The following is a 19490-nucleotide window of genomic DNA, read 5'->3' on the forward strand; positions in this document are numbered from 1 at the left end:
ATCTCGCCACCTCGTTCTACTGCCAGACAGGCCAACGACAAATAAATACTTCACAAACCGCCTGCTTGGACCTTGGAACAGTGCCACTTAATGAAATAAACACACACACACACTATAAGGGTAAACCTTCGCTGCTCACTCAGTCTGGGTGGTGTGTGAAGTTGGTGGTGCTTAGAATTACTGGCTCACTGGCACTGCAGGAGAAGGTGAGTTGGCCGGCTAGTCTCGAATGACAAACTATTTCCGTTCGGGTGTCTTCGATGCCTTCGATGCTGGAGATAGACTACGGTGCTCTGGACCGGAACCACTCGCCGTGGTATCACTGCCATGGGCACTGCGCGTAGCTGAAGATGGAAGGTGAACTGTAGGGCACTTAACGCTTAAGTACGATCTTTTGGCTTGTTTTGGAATGATGAAGCCGATGTGTCGGCGATGGTTGTTTTTTTTTTTTTTTTGTCTCCGGCGAATAATGGAAGCGGATGAGGTTTCTTTCACTGTGACGTTTTGTTTACTGGATGCATCCGCCCGTCCCGCTACGTCACCTGCTGCGTGAGCAGATTCACCAGCTCGGCATGGTCCATGTTGTTGAGCGTCTGCATGTCGACACCGAGTGCGGTCGCGACCGCGTCCATATCGAGCCCGAACGAGGCCAACAGCTCCAGGAACTTCATCTCCTCGCCCGTCAGCGGGTTGGTGAGCGTCGGACAGGAGTGGTTGCACTGGGGCCAGCTGCATCGCTCCAGCAACCGTAACGAGCACTTCTTTGGTTCCGCAATGTCCAACGTTTGGGGTGCCCGGTTACGGCCCCCACCTGTGCCACCACCGTTACCACCGCGTGCCTTCCGGTTGCGGTTCCGGTGTCCGTTCAGGCGCTTTTTGTTCTGGTTCCGCAGCTTGTGGGGGGGCGTCGGTTCGTTCAGCAGGGCCGCCACCGGTGTGCGGACGGGGCTCTGGTCCGGTTGCGCTTGGGCCGGATGATGGCGGTGATTGTTACGCTTCGGTTGATTGATGGTGGGTTTGCTGGTAGTACTATTTTTTGGCATTCGTTCTAGTTTAGGAACTTTTGGTACACCGAGTTGCGTGCCGGTGGTGTCCCCCGTACCGGTACCGTTCGCCTTGCCGGGACCGTTTTGTTTGCGCTGGTTTTGGCGCTTGCGCCGCTCCTGTCGCCGTCGCTCTCGCTCCTCTTTGGTAAGCTTCGGACGTTGCGGCCGCTCCGAAGAAGGTTCCGCGCCTACCGCACCGATCTGTTTCTGTTGCTGCTGCTGGAGCTGGAGCTGTTGCTGTTGTTGCTTGTTCTTCCTGCGCCCCCCATTGTGTTTGCGGTGCAGCTTCTGCGGACTTCGGTTAATCGAACGCCACTGTGACTGGCGCTCGTCCGCGTTGGACTTTTCCCAGCAGCGTAACGCGTCCGCTAGCGAGATGTCGTCGATCTTAATCTTCATCCAGTCACGCTTGGTCAGCACCGAGTGGCCGATACACGAGGGCGCAAACACTGCCGACACGTTGTTGAGCGATTCGCGCAATGCACCGCCCATATCGTGGATGTAGTCCCACTGCTGTGGTGTCACCGGTGCACCGACACTATCCGCACGCATCTGTGCCTCGTCGAACAGCCACTGGAACACGAACAGGGGAGCTGAATGGGGAGATTGGGTTGAATTAGTAAACACGCTTAATTACACGCACAGCTCCTGAGGTAACTTACATTTCAATGTGTTGTAAAGACGATGCCCGAAGTAGCAACGCCACGGTTCCTTGGAGTGTTCGGCAACGCAGGCCTGTGGTAACGCACCGTCCCACATTTTCCACCCCTGCCGTACCGCTTCAGAGGCAGCAACGGCACCCGGGGTGTACGGTTCACGGTCCAGGAACCATCCCGAGTCACTCACGCCACGCACGCTTACTTTCAGACCTGTGCGTAACAGAAAAAGTGTTCGTTAAATCGAGTTTCAAGCGTGCATTGCCCATTGCATACATTTAGGGGGAATTGTGATGCGCATGGTCAGAGCTGTCAAATCACCTTACCTCGTTCGTTTTGCAGAAAGGTTCGCACTTTATCCAGATTGAGCATCACTCCTAGCCCACCCGCCGATGAACCGGCCATCAACAGATCTGCACCTTGGGAGTGTCCCAGCCCCAAAGGGACCAGATCGGACATCACCTGTCGCACGATGAGCGACCCCATAAATCGCAACCCGTCGCGCGTGTCTGGACGAATCTTTGTTCCACTCCACGAGTCACTGCTGCAGTACGGCACAAACACGTGGTTTGCGTTGTACCAGTACGGGTTCTCCGATGGTAATGCGGACAGAAGGCCACCAACTGTTCGAAATTAAGGGCAAAACGTTAGTACGACGATAAATCATTTCGTACCCGGTGTGCAACACTTACCATCACGCGTTTCTGGCCATTGGACGGACGTCATCAGGTGGCGCTGCTTGAGCCACCTCGTGCGGCACGATTTGTGATCGTAGCAGTGCCATCCACCCTCGAAAAACACAACCCACCGGCGGGAACCGGGCGATTTGCGCAGATAAAACCCGGCCTGCGAACCATCGTTACAGGTAACGGTCCGGTTGGACAGGAACACCCGCTTCAGCAGGGGCGGTTGGGACGACATGCCGTTAAAACCGCCGCCCCCCAATGCCGCCTGCCTGTGGCCGCCGGACGCATCGAGCCGCTGTATCGAGTTGCTTTCGATCGATATGTTTGACCGGTGGTGTCGGCTGTGCGGATGATTCGGCGAGTTTACGTTGACCGACCGACACCGTACGGTGGGTAGCGAGTATGTGGCAATAAGCACCAGCACTGTCACCTATGGGAAAAGAGAGTTGTAAAGACGGTGATGCGTTAAAAACGATGTTCGGTACGAAAGACAGCAACGCACGAACAAGCGACGAACGTGACGCTTCGCATGGGGAATGTGATGAATAACGTTTTATGAGTATTTTTTTTTAAATGCCAATAGTGAGGTTTTGAAAGGAAATAAACTGTACCACATCCATCGTCACGTCTGTGTTTATTTGTATCTAAAATTATAACACTGCAGACAGGAATCACTTTCGGACCATGGTTTCTAACATATCGTGAACCTACCGGATATGGAAATATCGTCTGGTATCCTATGTGCCTCCCGGGGGGTTAATACAACATCTGCACACACAACAGGCCCCAGGTCCAGTCGGTACAGAACAAACGAATACGCACGGCTATCAATACGTGCCGGCATGTCTGCTAAAAACGCCAGTGCTCACCGTGAACGAATTACCGCACGAAATCCTCCCGAAAAAAAAACACCGACACAAAACCGCAGGACATCGAGCGCCCTGCTACTACTGCCGCCACTTATATGCTCCCCACCCCTTCCCCCTCCCTCCCTCCAGTATTCTGAAGACAACCACCCGTCCACCGCACCCCCCCCCCCCCCACCCCCTGCCGAGAAGGAGCCGAGAGAAAACGGAATGAAATTAATCCGACTACCGTAAGCCGACGGGTGAGTTTTTCGGTAGCCAGACGCCATTGGACAATAAATCAATCTTCACCCGGCGGGCGCACAACCGGCACAATGAAGGCCACCGTTACGCAGGCTTCGCCGGCCCTCGGCAGACCGGACATAAACAAACGATTAATTTACCACTGTTCAGCCGGTCTTATCTTTGCCACTCCAATTTATCTACTCTCCCGCTGATCGCGACGCGGCCACGGCCTTTAGCAGGCATCACGATCAAAGTGCCGCGCGCCATCGCGCGTTCGTTGGCATACGGGGGGACAGCGGGGCGCTCACCCGGTGTGGGTACCGGATTCCAACGGGGAGGAGGAGGAAAAAAAAACGCGATCGTCGAATATCTTCCAATCGAAATTGGGGAAGCAACGGCGCGAGATCGATTGGGCGAGCGCAGTTTGTTCCGCGCGCCGATCACGACACGGATTGGAAGAACGGCCGCCTGTCAGCCGAGAACTTGCGTGCGGAATTCAGTGAAACGGGACGGTTGTGGTGAAAGAAATCAAAATAAACAACTCGTTGCGGTGGTTGCTGTTTTTGCGCGCCGCACGGCCGGAGTGCCGGTCACGGTGGAACGTTGCCAGAAGCCGGCGGGAGGTGCGTACAGTGTTTATAAATCCGCTATCGCCAATCACCCGACAGGTAATTAATAATCCACCGACAATGCACGATCGTGTGTGTCTGATTGTTTGTGCGCCACCGGTTGCTTGATCCGTGCGTCTTCGCCTCGGAATGGCGTTATGCGAGGGAAATATGTCGATATGGCTGTTCGCTGCATAGGACAACGGGATGCAAGGGGGCGAATGGGCAGTGTGAGTGAAAACAAACATAGCTGCAGTGCGGATATCTGGTCCTGTTTACTGAGTGTCTGGCCTGTCTGCCGCGCAGTGATTGCTTAAATTATTATCATTTTGGGATGGCCTCAACCTGTTGTCGAATGAGCGCGAGTGTTGCGCTCAATGAATCTTTCGAGATTTCCGAGAAGAGTCATTAGAACCATGAGTTGGCTCCCAAAAGATTTATGCATCTCTGAAGCCCAGTCGCGAATTAAGCTTCTTTACGACTGTATGAAAGTTTGTCCCCTTTCGAAATAAGCCAAAATTCCCAACAACGTCTCTGAAAGGTTTGCGTTTAATGGAAAACAGTTTACTGCTGCAATAAACATTTACACACCAAAGATATACCGATTACAAAAAGGAATCCCCCGCCCCCCTTTAATTTTGTTTGGCAGCCAAAAAGGATCGATCGTCCGACCACTGCGCGAAACAATTTAATCGCCAGCGTCATCCTTCGCGAGATGCATTCACGAACACCTTCACCACCTTAATCTACCGGAACCATCCGGGGACTCGCAGCATCCGACTCGATGCCGGCTGCGGCGCACCTGGACGTGAGCCCGCGCATCTTTGAGCGATGGACGCGAGCCCGCGCTCAAAGGCCACTTCCACACGCAGCACACTCGAACAGCAACCAACAACAAAAAAGCCCCAATAATAAAAAAAAAGGAAGTCAGTCCGAAGAGGCACACCAGCAAAACGTGCAGCCAGCGGGGCAGAAAGCTGATCGAAACAGTCTCGCTCGAGTTCCCTCTGCGTGCCGCCCGAAAGCCACCACCACCCCAAGCACCCCGGGTGGGTGATGCGGGCCGAGGGTGAAGGTGGCAGAATGGACGGACGGGTAGAAAAAAGGAACAGCATGAATGCCGGTGGGGAGCAGCACCGAAACCGAAACATAACAAACTGAAGATCAAAGAAAAATCACCGACAAAATAACACTCGCTCGCACCCATACAGCGACGCATCGGTACACCGCCGTGTTCCGCGTCTTGAAGGCGGAAGGGTGAAGGATGCTCCGAATCAAACAAAAAAACACGCACACACACCGGCCAGCAACCGTATGCCGTGTTCCGTTTGTAGAGCCTTCGAATAAAGGGATAACCGATGGGAAGGGGTGGGGGGTAAGTTTGTGGCCGCGGGGTCATGAGGTTGGCGGGATGAGAATGTTCCTTCTCTTCACGCTCACCAGCGTGAGGATGCCCGGCTGCACAGGTTAATCTGTTGGTGTTGTTATATTTTTCGCCCCTTCGTGTCTCTCTCTCTCTCTCTCCCTCTCTCTTGGAATTACAGTCGGAAGCTGAAGTACTGAGCGCGGCCCTGTAAACGGGCTGCGTAGAACTGCTGCTGCGTGTCGCACTGCTGGACACCGCGACGACGCATTGCGTTGTTGTTTTTTTGGAGCAACATACGCATGAGATGCGGTACGCCTTTCGGTGGGTCTTTCACCTGTTCAACCGGGTCCAAACTGCACTCTCACCCCCATGCCCTCCCTCCGTTCAGATATCATCCACACGGTAGGGTGCTAAAACGGAAGCGAAACGCTGAGCCGCGTGAGTGTGTGCGTGTTTTTGTCGGTGTTGCAAGATCGATAGCGCTACCATTAAACGCACTCACGTGGTTTCTGATAAACATGCCGCGCTGGTTGCGAGTGTTTGTGCGTGCCTCTATTATGGTTTATTTATATCCGTTGTTTGTGCGGACGCCGGCTGCTGGTAGATGCGGGCGGTAGGGTAGCGAGCCGCTCGATCGGACTGATTCCAATCAGAATGCATACTTGCGAACGATCGGCCGATTGGTTCAGTGATGTAATATTTACCTGAAGTTGATCGCGATACAGTCAATGAAAACCAACCCCCAAGCAGCAGAAAGGTATTTAAATGTACATTGGGTGAAAAGTTGATAAAAACCCGACACTCTCGTATAAAGACACAAAAGTTTTATAGCACCATGGGCTATTCCATTGTTACAAGTGGATATATTTGATCTATTTTACTAAATTTATCACTCTGTCTAATCTAATTATCCAAGCACACGGTTTTATATAAATTAGTTTGATTGGCACCAAAATAGACCTGAGGTATTAGACTGCTTTTTCCCATTCCTTCGGCGAATTTGCCTTATTTGGCTCCATCGATCCAAATCAAAGCCCAATTTACTCCAATTTGGATAATTCTTGTTTCGGGAAGCGAAGGATCTAAATTCAACAAATGCAGGTGGATCCTATTTGGGTTTTGTCAAGTTTTGGGCCAAAAAAGGTTCACAATATAGGAAGAAATTCAACTCGCTAATGATAAGTTAAAAAACCAAACGGAACTGATCGACTGTTCCACTGTGTCAACTGTGAAACAAGTTGAGATCTCCTTAAACTTCAAGGCCCGTGAAATCCCATAGATCGTTTATCATACGTTATTGTATCATTTCAATAGTTTAATAGTGTGTGTTTTCTTGTTTTGCATTCTTATCCACCACATAAAACTCTAAAAGTTATGAAAAAACTGCGTAATAATAGACGAATGTCATGTTAAAAATCTAGCAGCACAATTTTTGACATACGAATGGACAAACGGGCTCTTATATTTTTTTTTAACAAAATGGCCGCAAATTACCAGAAATAATTTCTTCAAATTTTTTTATTGTTCGAAAAATACACTTTGTGAACTAAAATCGCAAACAACATAATCTGTTCTAGCTAAATTTGAGCGTGATACAGTTCGTCTTATCAATAGTTTAGAAATTCCTTTTGCTCAACGGTTGAATAAATGTTGATACATCATGCCCCAGCAAAGACCGAATAAACAGCAAATTGATTTTTATAGTTGAACCATTCTTTTGCTTCAAAAATGCAACATTAGTTCAACAATACAATATGATTTCGTAGCATGCACTAACAAAGCGTTCCGCTGCAACGATACCCAAACACCCCAAAAAGCGATGAACGTCCAGTGGTTCCAGGCCCCAGCGGACCGCTCGTCAGCTCCCCCAATTACGTTTTGTAACGAGATTAGCATCCGGACCGGCATGGCGGTGGTCAAGCAACGGGCAGCACGTAAGCTGCCGCGCCGCTGGACGCTTTTATTGTAAAGCTAAAATTGCACGTAAATTACATACATTTGCACGACCCTGACCGTATATTAGCGCGGCGCGATGCATTTTTGCGTCCTCTTTATGTTGGCCGAGGCGGGATTGCTTCTGTTTCTTGCACACGCTTCCACAGCAACGCCATGACACGGCCCGGGCTGGTTAGTCCGTAGTGGAGCAACGGAAAAAAAACCCCGGAAACTTTAAGCAAATCCCTCAAGCCTTCGGCGTGCATGTCTCATTCACTCTCTCTCTTCTCTCTCTCTTACACACACTCCGTGCCCTTTTCACACCTTACCGGTCGGCACAGGACCGACGGTTGCGCGAGGATCGGGCGCTGTTTATGAAATTGCCGACACTCTTGCAACGCTGCTCGCACCATTTGCATTTCGAATGCACTTTGGCAGCTCCCGCTACCGATCTGGCCCGGTTGCAGTTGGCGGCAAAGTTCAAGGCACACACAACAACACGTCCGCAGTGAAACAAAAACTGAAGCAACGAACGAACGAAGCCGCCACCGTTCCGCAAAAAGGGCCCAACAGCAACAACAACAGGTGCAGACACCGTTCGGGTTTGGCGTGGTCTTTCTTCTTACACTCGGTCCTGCCCGCTGCGAGGCGGATCGGCCGGACATTGGGAAGGATTTTCTTTGCCGAATTCGTTCCTTTTTGGGTTGAAATATTTCAGTGTATTCTTCGTACAATTCTGTAACTTCCAACCTGAGTCACCGCTTTTCAAAACATTGATTTATTGGAAGTCTTGCAGTGGAGTTTTCGACGAGCAATTTCAGGGAGCTAAACAAAGTGATCCGTTGTGCTTTGTTTTAAGTTTTGCATATCAAATAAATTATTTTGCCAAAGAATTATACTAATTGCAGTAGCAAATTGGTGCTTGGTGCTAAAACAAACCCTTCTTTGCTAAGCGCCACTTATTTATTCACCTTCGAGAGTGAACACCATTTTCATGTAGCACAGAAACACTTGCTGCCGGTACAGTGAACCAATCAAGTGCATCTGGTGCAACCAATTTCCATCATGCCGCACGACCGAGTTTCCTTCCCCGCCAAGGGATGGCAAACGCGTGCGCAAACGTGCGATTAATCGTCTTATAATTGGCCACCGGTCGAGTGCTGTCGAGGTAATTATAATGTAATTTAAATAATTCCCCATTTAATTAATAGCTGTCCAGGGGGGGAGCAGCAGGGCGCACCAGCCAGGCCGGCTCGTTTGTGTCTTGGTATGCGATTTGTACCATCCCGGTTTCATCCCGGCGGTTTTTTTTTTTCTGGCAGAACTTTGATGCCATTTGATTTTCCTTCGATCGTTAGCGAAGATTGCGCCTAGAGATGGTCCGGTTGGGGCTAGGGAACGTTCACACCGGCACCGGTTAGGGCGCACATCAAAGCGACCAGCGACCGGCGAGTGTACTATTTTTCGCCCTTTTTTGCCATGGCGCACATCTGCACCAGATAGGGTTATGCAGATCATCCCCCGGGGGTTTTTTTTTGTTGTTGTCGGTTGAAGTTTTCGCACAAAGCTGCCGTGGAGCGCTTGAAACGATCGGAGACCCTTTCATCTCAAAACGGGCCCCGAATCACCATCGCAAGCTGCATCCAGTCCAGAAGGTGCATGTTTTTATTCGCCGTTGCGCTTTATTTACACGAAACCGGCCCATCCGAAACCCGCGGTTCGGACCCCGGGCACTGTTTGATCCGGCGGGATAGCACCCACCCCCCGCCCCGAGGGCCGCGCGGACTGCATTGCGCCTGGTTGCGCCCGTTGAACATAAAACGATCAACATCAAAGAACGGTTTCGCTCAGGCGGTACGGCACGGAGCAAACGGAGATTGCGCCCCTGTTTGTTAGTGGGTCGAGAACTTCAAAGTGGCGTAAATTATGCACAGTATGAGCGAATGCCCGAAATTGGATAATGAAGCGAAAAGCCAAAAGGAATTTTTGAAACTTTGCTTGCTCAGGAGGTTAATGAATTATAGGACCCGTTCAACAAAAGCTGCTTAAAACGATGTATTCTGGAGCTGGTAAGATCGGTTTAGATCTTAATTTTACTTGAACAACATTGCAGGGTTTTCGGCGATGTTCAGGGGAAGTTCAGCGAGATTTTGTTTTGTTCGGGCAGACAATTGATTTGTTCGGTAAAACCAAAGTGTATGAAGACAAGGTGATCTTATCCCATGTAAATTGACAACTAAACCCAGGAAAAAATATATATTTTGACAGGGCGGATGAGAACAAAACTGCTACAAATTGCTTAGGAACAAATATAGTAGCCGTGGATTGCCTCTTCAAAAGTTATTAGTTTGTCAACGATTTATCTGCTTATTAGTGCTCCCAAAACCGTGTTACTTTGTAATTGGCATTTAAGGCCCTGAGACGTAATATTGGTGTCGTACTTGGCCGCAAATGTGCTGGACTTGCTGGATTTGGATCCATGCAGGTTGATATGACTCAAGTACACGGTATAATGCTGTGCGACACGTAGACAAAGTGCAAAATGGCAATCACTAGAAAGAATACAGCGTTACAAACAACAAAACGGATATTTAAACATCCTAAAACATGCATTCACTTCCATATTTATATTAACTTTATGTTACAGTGGTTGGTTTTACCGTCATGGTGCACTAGGATGCGCGTGTGATGTGTGTATTAGTGTTTTCATCCGTTCTGTCAAATGTGACATTCAACTTTGTTTAAAAAAAAAGGTTAGATCACCTGGTCTTTATACACTTTGAACTTGCCGAACAAGTTAATTAATATGCCCGAACAATACAACATGTCGCCGAACTTGTCAATATACTGCTCGAAAACCCTGCAATTTATTGAAGTTCCTTTTCGTTCTACAGAAATTGCTCCACAAATTTCTCTAGAGATTCCTTCTGCTACATTCGTATCCACCCTACCATTCGGAACAGGCCCTTGGAAACCATTTAGGTACATATTTGTTTTTTTTTTGGGTGACTGAACGCACTCCAAAACAGAAGTCCGACATTGCCATCCCAACCACGCGTAAGTAGATATCGTTGTATCGACCGAACAGTGCCGACGCACGCCCTTGTCAGTCGTCCACGATCTTGTAATCGAAATGCGATGCCGACAAACGACAGCATATTCACGCGGAGTCCCCCGGTGTTTACGATGATAATGAATTTTTTTGTTTTGTTGCTCCGGGTGCATATCAAGATTGTGGCGTCTCCTTCGCCAAGGTGCTGTTGGGGAATTCTGGGCCGCAAAGTTTCCGGTTGCTGGAAGCGAAGAGCTCCCAAAAGGGCTCGGCCCAGCCACGGACGGCACTAACGCCCTCCTCGGATGGTTTGAGTGTTGCGGACTTGTGGTTGGTTTTTTGATTCCCTTACCACGCAACACGCCGCACCTAACAAACTGCACACAGTCCGCCGTTCGTGAGGCGCCACCAATCATACGCTCGCGATCGGCGCTCGATCCTCGATCGATTGGGAAACGGTTGTCAACTAGCGCTAATGATCACACACTGCCGCCGATTTTAATTGAAACATCCTGCGCCGACGCTGCGCACACCGTCGTTAATCATAATCCGTCTAGGGCAGCCGCGATCTCGGCATTAAAAAAACAACAAACGCAGCAACAGCGACGGTGATACATGAAGACCTTGGGTGGAGGGCGAATATTATCGAGCCGCACATGAGGATCAGATGGTAATGGCAGAGCTAGCATGGAAGAACAACCACGAGCGAGAGAGAGAGAGTGAGTGAGAGAGAGCACTCGCGATCGTACATCAACTGACGATCAAAAGCGCGGGTTGTAGCGCGTACTCTTCACACACGCCGCGCGTTTTCTCGCTCGTTCCGCTTGTACGAGGGCGCGCGCGAGCTCGCACGCGGAATTGTGCCTCTTTTCCAGCCTCACCGGTGGCTGGTGGCGGTCCCTTTTTGATCTGTTGGGCCTCCGGACTTTCCACCACGTACCTGCCTGAGCGCCGGCCAAAGATCAAAGGGTTTCGTTTTACTTTTCCTTCTTCGTTTTGTGTTTTTCTTGTGTGTGTGTGTGTTTTTTTTGTTGTTGCTTTATTCGCAACGGCAGCTCGTTGCGGTGGCGTGCGCGCACGTGCCCTCACATCTTCCCTTTTCTTACTCGTTACGGTCTTTCCCTCCCTCCCTCCACCACCCCCCCTTTGCCTTTCCACCTCTTGTGCTTCGCTTTTCTACACCTTCTCCTTGGGGCACGTTTTCCAATCGATCAATTTCATGGGCCCACGGCCCACGGGACGATGAATTCTTCCGCCCCGTCTGGCGGGCCGCACCGTGCCGGGTTTCAACGAGATGAACAAAACGGCCCTCGAACGGCGTACCAGTGTTGAATATGGGTGCGAAGGACGGCGTCGGCGGGAGGAAAAACGAACCGCACCAAATCATAATGGACTGCGGGCAGGAGGTTTAGGGAAGGAAGGCGAGGGCAAAGAAAGAGAGAGACAGAAAAAAAACAGCCGGACACAACAACAACAACAACAACAAAATATTCATGGCGGGAAAAGGTGAAAACCGGCAGCCGCAACACAACAAATCGGTAATTATTTCAGCGGAATCGAATCCGCGACCGATTTCGCGGCACGAGCATTTTTCCTTACTTCGTTTTCTTCCCCTTTTGGCCGCGTTCCTTCCCTTTGCTTCCCCTTTAAAGCCCAATCGGTCGCTTTGTGCGTGACGGTGGCAGCAGCATTCTCAACGAGCCGCCCTTGCCCCGGCCACCGAGGGCAACAGCAACAACACCAACAAAAAAAAAAAAGGCAGGGAACATCATTAATGATATAATAATGATAGTAAACTGTACCTGAAATTATACATAATTTAGTAATAAGTGACTGTGGGCCGGCGTGTGCCCGCCCGTTGCGGCATCTTCACTTTTCAAAAGGACTCCGGTGGCAGTATCGTGCTGGTTGGCTGTGAAAAAAAAATAAACACGGTCCAACCCCGAACGCGCTAACCCGAGAAAATGGGGACACAGTGGTGAAATATGTTGGAAAAATTTTGTGTAAACCGTTTTTATTCCCAATGGAGTTGAACTCCCCCCACCCCGAACATGTCCGGGTTGGGGAAAACTCGTAGCACTAACACAAAACAGCTCCGATTGTGATCGAAATACCGCAGCATCAAATCGATCATATGGTTTTCCGGTGCGCTTGTGTGCGATAAGACGCCACGGTAAGCGTGTCACGTGCGTTCAACGCACACCCCACCCGCCCCCATTAAGGGTGGCGGCATTCGCTTTGATCTTTTGCCACCTTATCGATCGATCGAGAGGCCGAAGCGACGAGCTATGCTTCATGCTGCAATCGTATCGACACCCGAAAAAAAAAAACATAGCGCATCATCACCGGTCGTACCGAAACCTCACTTTTACCACGTGGGTGTGAATTGGGGCTTGGGGAATCACGGTTGACACCTGTTGCGGCGGGAATGCTCTACATGAGATGAGCGAATGTGGGGGGTTTTTTCCAGCATTTTGTTAGAAATTGTGCAATCCTTTCGACTTACCGTCAGTGCCGTCCAGTGGCTGCTGCTCCGACACCGAAACGCCATTGTGTGTATGTGTGTGTACTTTTGTGGCGTTCTATGGCCGGTAGAATGTTTTGTTACGCGTACGTGAACGGCGCACAAGCGAGATTCACTGTTTGTTTTGTGGAGCACGTTGTCACGTTTAAGATCACCAAGAATTGCCTTCAATAAGCATCAGAAAAAAAAAAACCACCAGCACCTTTCTCTTTCCTTGAGCAAATGTATTTTTTGTACTCCACCTAATCGCATCCTTCGTCATGCTAGATGAACAACCTCGGAACTTTTACTTCATTTCGTCTTGCTAGCGCGAAGTGGTAATTTATTGAACTTCCTTTCATTCACCCACAATTCGATCCATGCATGCACATGCACAACACTGTTTTGGCACGTCCGAAACGGGGAACCACACTGACCGCCACTATGCACATCGACACACTGTTTATGCTGCCGGAAAATTTTACGCATCACCACCAACGTTGTCTTCCCGTCAGCCACAACTTCCCCCTGCTGCCAGCCCGATCAAAGTTGCGGACACGTTTCAACGCACTCATCACCGTCCGTTTTGATTGCTGGTTCAGCCGTTTTGGGGACACGTGTTGCGTTGCGGTGGGAAATTGTGAGGACCCTTGCCCATGTACTACGTTGCACTCGGCACACCAACCACCAACCAGCTCGTCGCTTTTCGCTGCCTTTGAAACAACTGCCACCTGGTTAATTGCCACTTTAGAACACTGCAATGATTTCTGTTTGTTTTTGTTGACGAGAATCTTTTCTACAACGCATTCGATTCGCCTTCGTTTACCCGCGTCAAGATGCCACAAACGATCGAGACCGCGCACTGCCTTTCAGATCAGACGGTGCAGGACGGCTGTTACCTTCCGACTGATCGGAACTGAACAAGTTGAAAACTCCGTTTCGCACCGCGGCCAGCTTCACATCTCACCCGGACGGCGTACGGTTGGAAAGTGTGCCCAAGGAACAATTTTTACCCCGCAACTACCAGTTTCACACCGGCTGACTCCACGTACTGAGCGGCTCTTGGAAAGAGGTATTATATCTATCCCTTTCGTCCATTGTACTGCTTCTTGTACCTTTTCGCTCTCTGAGACTTTGTTTTTTTTTCACTATGATGAACACACTCACAGTTGTTAAAGGCGGCGTCGAAGAGAAGAGCGCTTGTGGATTATTCTAGGATTATTGTAGATCAACCTAGGATATCGGTTTCAAATAGTAAGTAAACCAAATACAGTAGAACGTCGCTTATTCGGGGCCAGATTAACTGGTGGGCGAATTTTCCGTGAGCTGAATTATACCAGTCAGTAGAATAATATTTGCTATTTCAAACGTTTGACCGGTTGTTCCGAGATAAAATTAAGAGTTTTTTATAAAAAGTTTATCAAGTTAAACTCCCGTCTAAGTTAAACGAGTTCCATGTTCCACGTTCTCCCAGAGCAAGAAGGCAGAAATTCTATGTGTGGTCAGTAAGAAAAGCACTCATAAAGAGCAGTAACAAATGTGCGTGTGTATGCGGTAATCAATTTTAATTGTGTTCTTATGATAAATGAAATAAAATTTCAAAGCATGGAAAATGTGTAAAAAATAATATAAAAAATGCTGCGTGGAGTGTTTCTATTCACATTCACAACAAATTGTTGTGGAAGCGCAACCGGACTGTCGCGAGAGAAGGAGAGCCAGGCAACCGCACTGGCCCCTTTCTCCGTCATTTCACATTCCCCTTGATGGGCCGGACAATCCGGCTATCCGACTGATTATTCGGCCCAAAAACGGACAATCTTTCGTTTCGTGCCCGCTTCGGAACTGCTCGCTGGGCAGTTCATTTATGCTCGGTTTCGGAGAGCAGATCTTTCTCTCGCTCTCTTTTTCTCTCTCTCTCTCTCTCTCTCTCTCTCTTTCTTGCGTACTCTCATCTTCTCTCATCAATTCTCTCACAGCAGAGCAACACTCATAGCGGGAGTGGGACGTTCTTCCCGCCGGACAACTTCCTGAGATGGATGATGGATCAGTGGGACAGTTTTAGAGATTTTTTTAATAAAAAATAATTCAAATTTTTGTAAAAAAATAATAAGTTTCAAAAGGACATGTTGTATCACGATAATATTTGTTTTCTCTAATCCATCTACCACTTTTTAGTTAGCAGGGATTGTTTACCCAAGGTGGTTTTTTGACTCGGGTAAAAGAGTGGTTTTAAACACATGTAATCATTTTACTTTCAAATAATTCTTCAGTTCTACAGCAGGTACAAAAATGATAACCAACAAAACAGACAGGTACGCTGATTTAGCATAGTTTGGAATTCCTGGGGGGGAAATTTTAAGACAGTAGAAAACAAACATGAAAAACCCAAAGGAAAACCCGCTGATTTTGGGCTGAAAAAGTTAAATCGTTAAAAAGCTAAGGGTCCAATTAGTCTAAGGGGAATTATAAATCCAAGATGTCGATGACCAGAGAGTTTAAAGACCCAAAAATCCTTGGTTATGAAAAAAATGGCCTAGAAAAAAATAATATCATTGTGGCAATAAGTGTATCGAGAGATGCTCAGATATTGAAATCAGATATATTCTTCTTTGCCGGCACAACAATCTCAAGTAGCTGGCCATTTCAGGTTTCCTTTGACTATACTTACCTGCAGTTGGATAGTCAGTCCTGCAAACGGAGGATTGGTCTGGATTTTGTACCAGTCCTGTCGTAAGGAGATGCTTCCGTTACCGCTACCAAATACTCCACCAGACCACCCCAAGCCGGCATCAGATGTAGACATCGCTTATTTCTATCTGTTGATACCACTAACACTCGGTGCCAGAACTTTGATTTGGAGCAACTGTAAACACCATTTGGGGGATGTTGAAGCCTTTTGGTAATTGTTCATCGCTCTGCGTCCAATATTTGTTAGATAGGACCAGTAATTTTGTCTACTATGTAACATAGACTATGACTAACTATGCAACTTGTAATATTAAACCAATGCAAAGAGAAACCCCTTCCAAACCTCCACCGTTATAGCGTTTACAAGGATTACAATGAATTAATTTGTTTATATTTCTTCCCTGGTGTCAATGTTTATCACTATAAAATTAGTACCTAATGACTACACGGCTGGTGACAATCTTTAACTGAACCTGCGACACACTTTGTACGTGCTGCAGCCGGCCAGGCTATGGCATCATCTTCTTTCACCAAGCGAGGTTGCGATAAATTTGCCTAACTGATCAAATCTGATAGCAATTAACCGGTGCTCCGTGCTCCACCCTAGCCGGGAATGGTGGCGTCCACATTGTAACCTTCGAAATGGATGTATCAGCTGGAAGATAAACTATTTTCCAAAATGACTTACCCACAACCTTGGCAACACCGTACGCGAATGCACCTGAAGGCATTACCCCAGCAACGAACAGGAGGATGCAGTCGGGGAGACAAAAAAAAATAACATTGGGATGGAACGACGGAGCCGGTCGTAGCACGTACTTTATAGCCGACCAATGCATCAAACGTGCATTACTCCTGCTCATCCCCCCTCTAAACGCACACAAACACACGCGCATGGTGTTAGTCCCGGCCGCAAAATGGGGATCGTAACGTAAAGCTCCCTCCGCAAAAGGCGGCATGATAAAACAGGCCACTTTATGTCTATTTTATATATATTAATTAATGGTGATGATCATCGTTAAAAAATTTAAACCTCATCCCCATCATATCCGTTCGGGCGATCTTTTGAGGCGTACCGCAACCGGTACCGGTGCCGAATGGTGAGGGAAGGGTTAGGGTGCAACTTCCTCCCCACTCCCCCCCCCTTCCCCCCTCCCATAAGGGGTTGTCGGGAAAAATCGTTTCCCGCGATGCATCCGTTTGCTGCAGTGCTAGAGTGCGAGATGATCGCGCGTGTACGCCTCGTGCGAGAATGTAAGTAAGCGTTGCCGGGTAACGCTGTTGCTAATGAGCGCACTCGCACCGATCACACCTTCGCCGGTGTGGTGCTGCTGGAGGGTTAGGTGTTTTCCGTTGGGAGGGGGAAGAAAATGCGATCCTCCTTCGTCACCGACCGATTTCTGTTTTTCGTTCACACCCGCCCGTTGTGCAGTTTTCCCTCATTTTGACACAAACATTCGCCATCCAATATTTTACGATCCTGCCAAATCCCCCAGGCGTTGGGTTCAACCTTATTGCGCCTCATCGGTTTGATGGTGAAATATATGGTCTGTTTTATTATTTTTATTTCCCATCCGTTAAACCGTCCATCGGGCCGGCTATAATCCCGGCTGTAATGCGTTTTTAATGTACTTTTCATTTAAATCTAGCAACCCTCGATGGATGGCAGCCGTGGGGCGGGGAAACCTCCAATCGATTCCGATTGGGAAAATTTTGACTACCGAAGATTACGGCCCCTTTGCCAGTTGCTCCTTTGCCGCGTGTCGAAGCGCAAATGATGCTAATAATCATCACCCTAAAGCTGCACAACCGCGCCGCGCAGAACAGAAGCCCGAACTGGACGGAGTTGTCCGGCACTGGTGCTCCAGGTGGATGCTTAGATGCGGTCTGTTTTGGATTCCCTTGTTTTTTTTTTTGTTGTTAGAGGATTATTGTAAAGCTTGTATCTCGCTCTTGCTTTCCCCGACTTCTGATGCGAGTCGCCGCGTCAAGTTTATCGCGGCCGCATAAAATAGCTTGATGAATATACAATCAACTACTAGTTTTACGATTTAATTTATGCTTCTTGTGGTGCCGCCAGGATGATTCCCCGGGCTGGGTATCGGTGGTGTTGGGCCCATCGACCATCTCCCGTGTGGCCTTCGGGCAGCCAGTAACACGTGCTAAATTGCACGCTTAGTGCGCGACCTCAGGTGACAGTCGCGCTGATCGTCAATTTTGTTTGGTGAGAAATGACTTTGACAGTTTCTGGCAGTATCTTATTAAATACTATATATTTCGTTTTTTTTTGTCCACCGTACTGCGTCAAAGCTTAAGAGTCTCTCAACTTCCACTGGAAACGTTAAGCTCCTCGTTACTTTGGACAATATTTTACCGCATTTCTAACACTTCATCTTTACGTTTGACATGCTATTTGGAAGCCCGATCAGCATCCACCTCCAAGTCGCCGGGTGATGTTGGCCGTCATATCTGACCGGTTCCCCCAAAAAACGCGAACAGATAAGAGAAATAAAAAAAACACACACACACACAAACGCACACCTCATCGGACCAAAACGAGAGCAATCAATAGTGGACGGGGCGAGGGTCATGTGGCGGCAGGTGAGGGGATGAAGAAATGCGCCGAAATACAAAACAGGTCGTTAAAATGAAATAGTAATATTGTATAAATGAGACGAAAAATGAGTCCGTCCTTCCAGTTCCTGTACCCCGCCCTCCATCATCTGCAACAACCCCACCAGAACCAATCCACCCGCCCACCCGGCCCAACGGCTCGAGCATCCTAACCATCCCACGGACGTGCGTGCGTGTCGGCTGCCTTTTTTTTTTACTGTATCGAGCGGCAAACTTCAAACGGCTCCGTTGTTTACATAATAGTGGTCTTTTGATACGGAAACAATAGACTGACAGGATGAAAGAAAAACCGCCGCCAACAACAGCTGTACTAAATCGCTCACCTTTTTTTTTCTTTACTGCTTCTACACCACCAACTCGTTCTCTCTCATTTTCTTCTCTCTATTTCTTCTGATCATTTTGTGCTGGGTGGTTGATGTTGTTTTTTTATCTTGTTTTTTTTTTTCTTTTTGCTATAATTCTCTCTTCATCTCATTTAGCTCTCATTCTCTTCAGGTTGGTTCGTCGCTTGTGCTTTTTTTTTTCTTCGTCTGTTTTGTTTTTTCTAGTTCGTTCACTTTCCTTCTTCCCGGGGATCGCGCGAAGAGGAGAAACGATTTTACGCTTTTCTCCAGCGTTGCGTTGCTGCCTTTCCTTATTTTGTTAACGATTTTTTCTCTTCATTTCGGTAAGTTTCATTTTCCTTCCCCACTTGACGTTAGTTGGAATGATTTCTACCTTTGTCATGTTGTTTTTCCCTAACGCAAGCGCAATTCCCACATCATTTGTTAGTGGAAATTGAAAACATTAGCCCAACAAGTGGGGAAGATACTTACTTTCTTTCGTACTCTTCATGCGAGTTTATGATTGTGTCATGTATTTTGTAATTTTATCAAATATTGAAAGCTGCTTTCAACATCTTGTTTACTTCTTTTATGTTACATTATTTTTACTCGTTTTTGAATGTGCCTGTTGTTGTTTTCTTATATTATTGTTTATTTATATATATTTTTTAATACGTTTTATTAATATTTTTTCCTTCGAGAATCCTTTTTTTTCAATTATTCTGCTCATTTGTTTATGTTTCATGTTAGTTTTATGTTTTTTTTTGGTTAAACGTTATTGTAATTATTTTTCATTCTAGTTTCTGATATTGGAATTTTCCTTTCATAGCAGTTGAGAACGAACCATTTATGAATATGAGAAATTTCGGCATATTTCACCACAATGCTAAATAGTTCTATGC

General features: G+C 48.0%; 1 protein-coding gene across 1 annotated transcript; it reads right to left on the reverse strand.

Annotated features, from left to right (window-relative positions):
* Window positions 1–533: 533 nt before the first annotated feature.
* On the reverse strand, window positions 534–15746 carry LOC128712945 (palmitoleoyl-protein carboxylesterase NOTUM). The gene is made up of 5 exons (XM_053807810.1): window positions 15612–15746; window positions 2395–2818; window positions 2029–2325; window positions 1709–1915; window positions 534–1639 (listed from the first exon to the last, which is right to left on the reverse strand). Exons 1-5 carry the CDS (start codon window positions 15744–15746, stop codon window positions 534–536), a joined length of 2169 nt encoding a protein of 722 aa, XP_053663785.1.
* Window positions 15747–19490: the final 3744 nt, after the last annotated feature.

This window comes from Anopheles marshallii, chromosome 3, assembly GCF_943734725.1.
Source record: "Anopheles marshallii chromosome 3, idAnoMarsDA_429_01, whole genome shotgun sequence".
Taxonomy (NCBI): Eukaryota; Metazoa; Arthropoda; class Insecta; order Diptera; family Culicidae; genus Anopheles; species Anopheles marshallii.

What these genes read in the sequence shown, in the direction of transcription:
- LOC128712945 (XM_053807810.1), bottom strand. Translation starts at nt 15,746, where the DNA reads ATGTCTACATCTGATGCCGGCTTGGGGTGGTCTGGTGGAGTATTTGGT. An exon ending in GACTGACTATCCAACTGCAG is followed by an intron (nt 2,819 to 15,611) that starts GTAAGTATAGTC and finishes CTTTTCCCATAG; the next exon opens with GTGACAGTGCTGGTGCTTAT. An exon ending in CTTTCTGCAAAACGAACGAG is followed by an intron (nt 1,916 to 2,028) that starts GTAAGGTGATTT and finishes TGTTACGCACAG; the next exon opens with GTCTGAAAGTAAGCGTGCGT.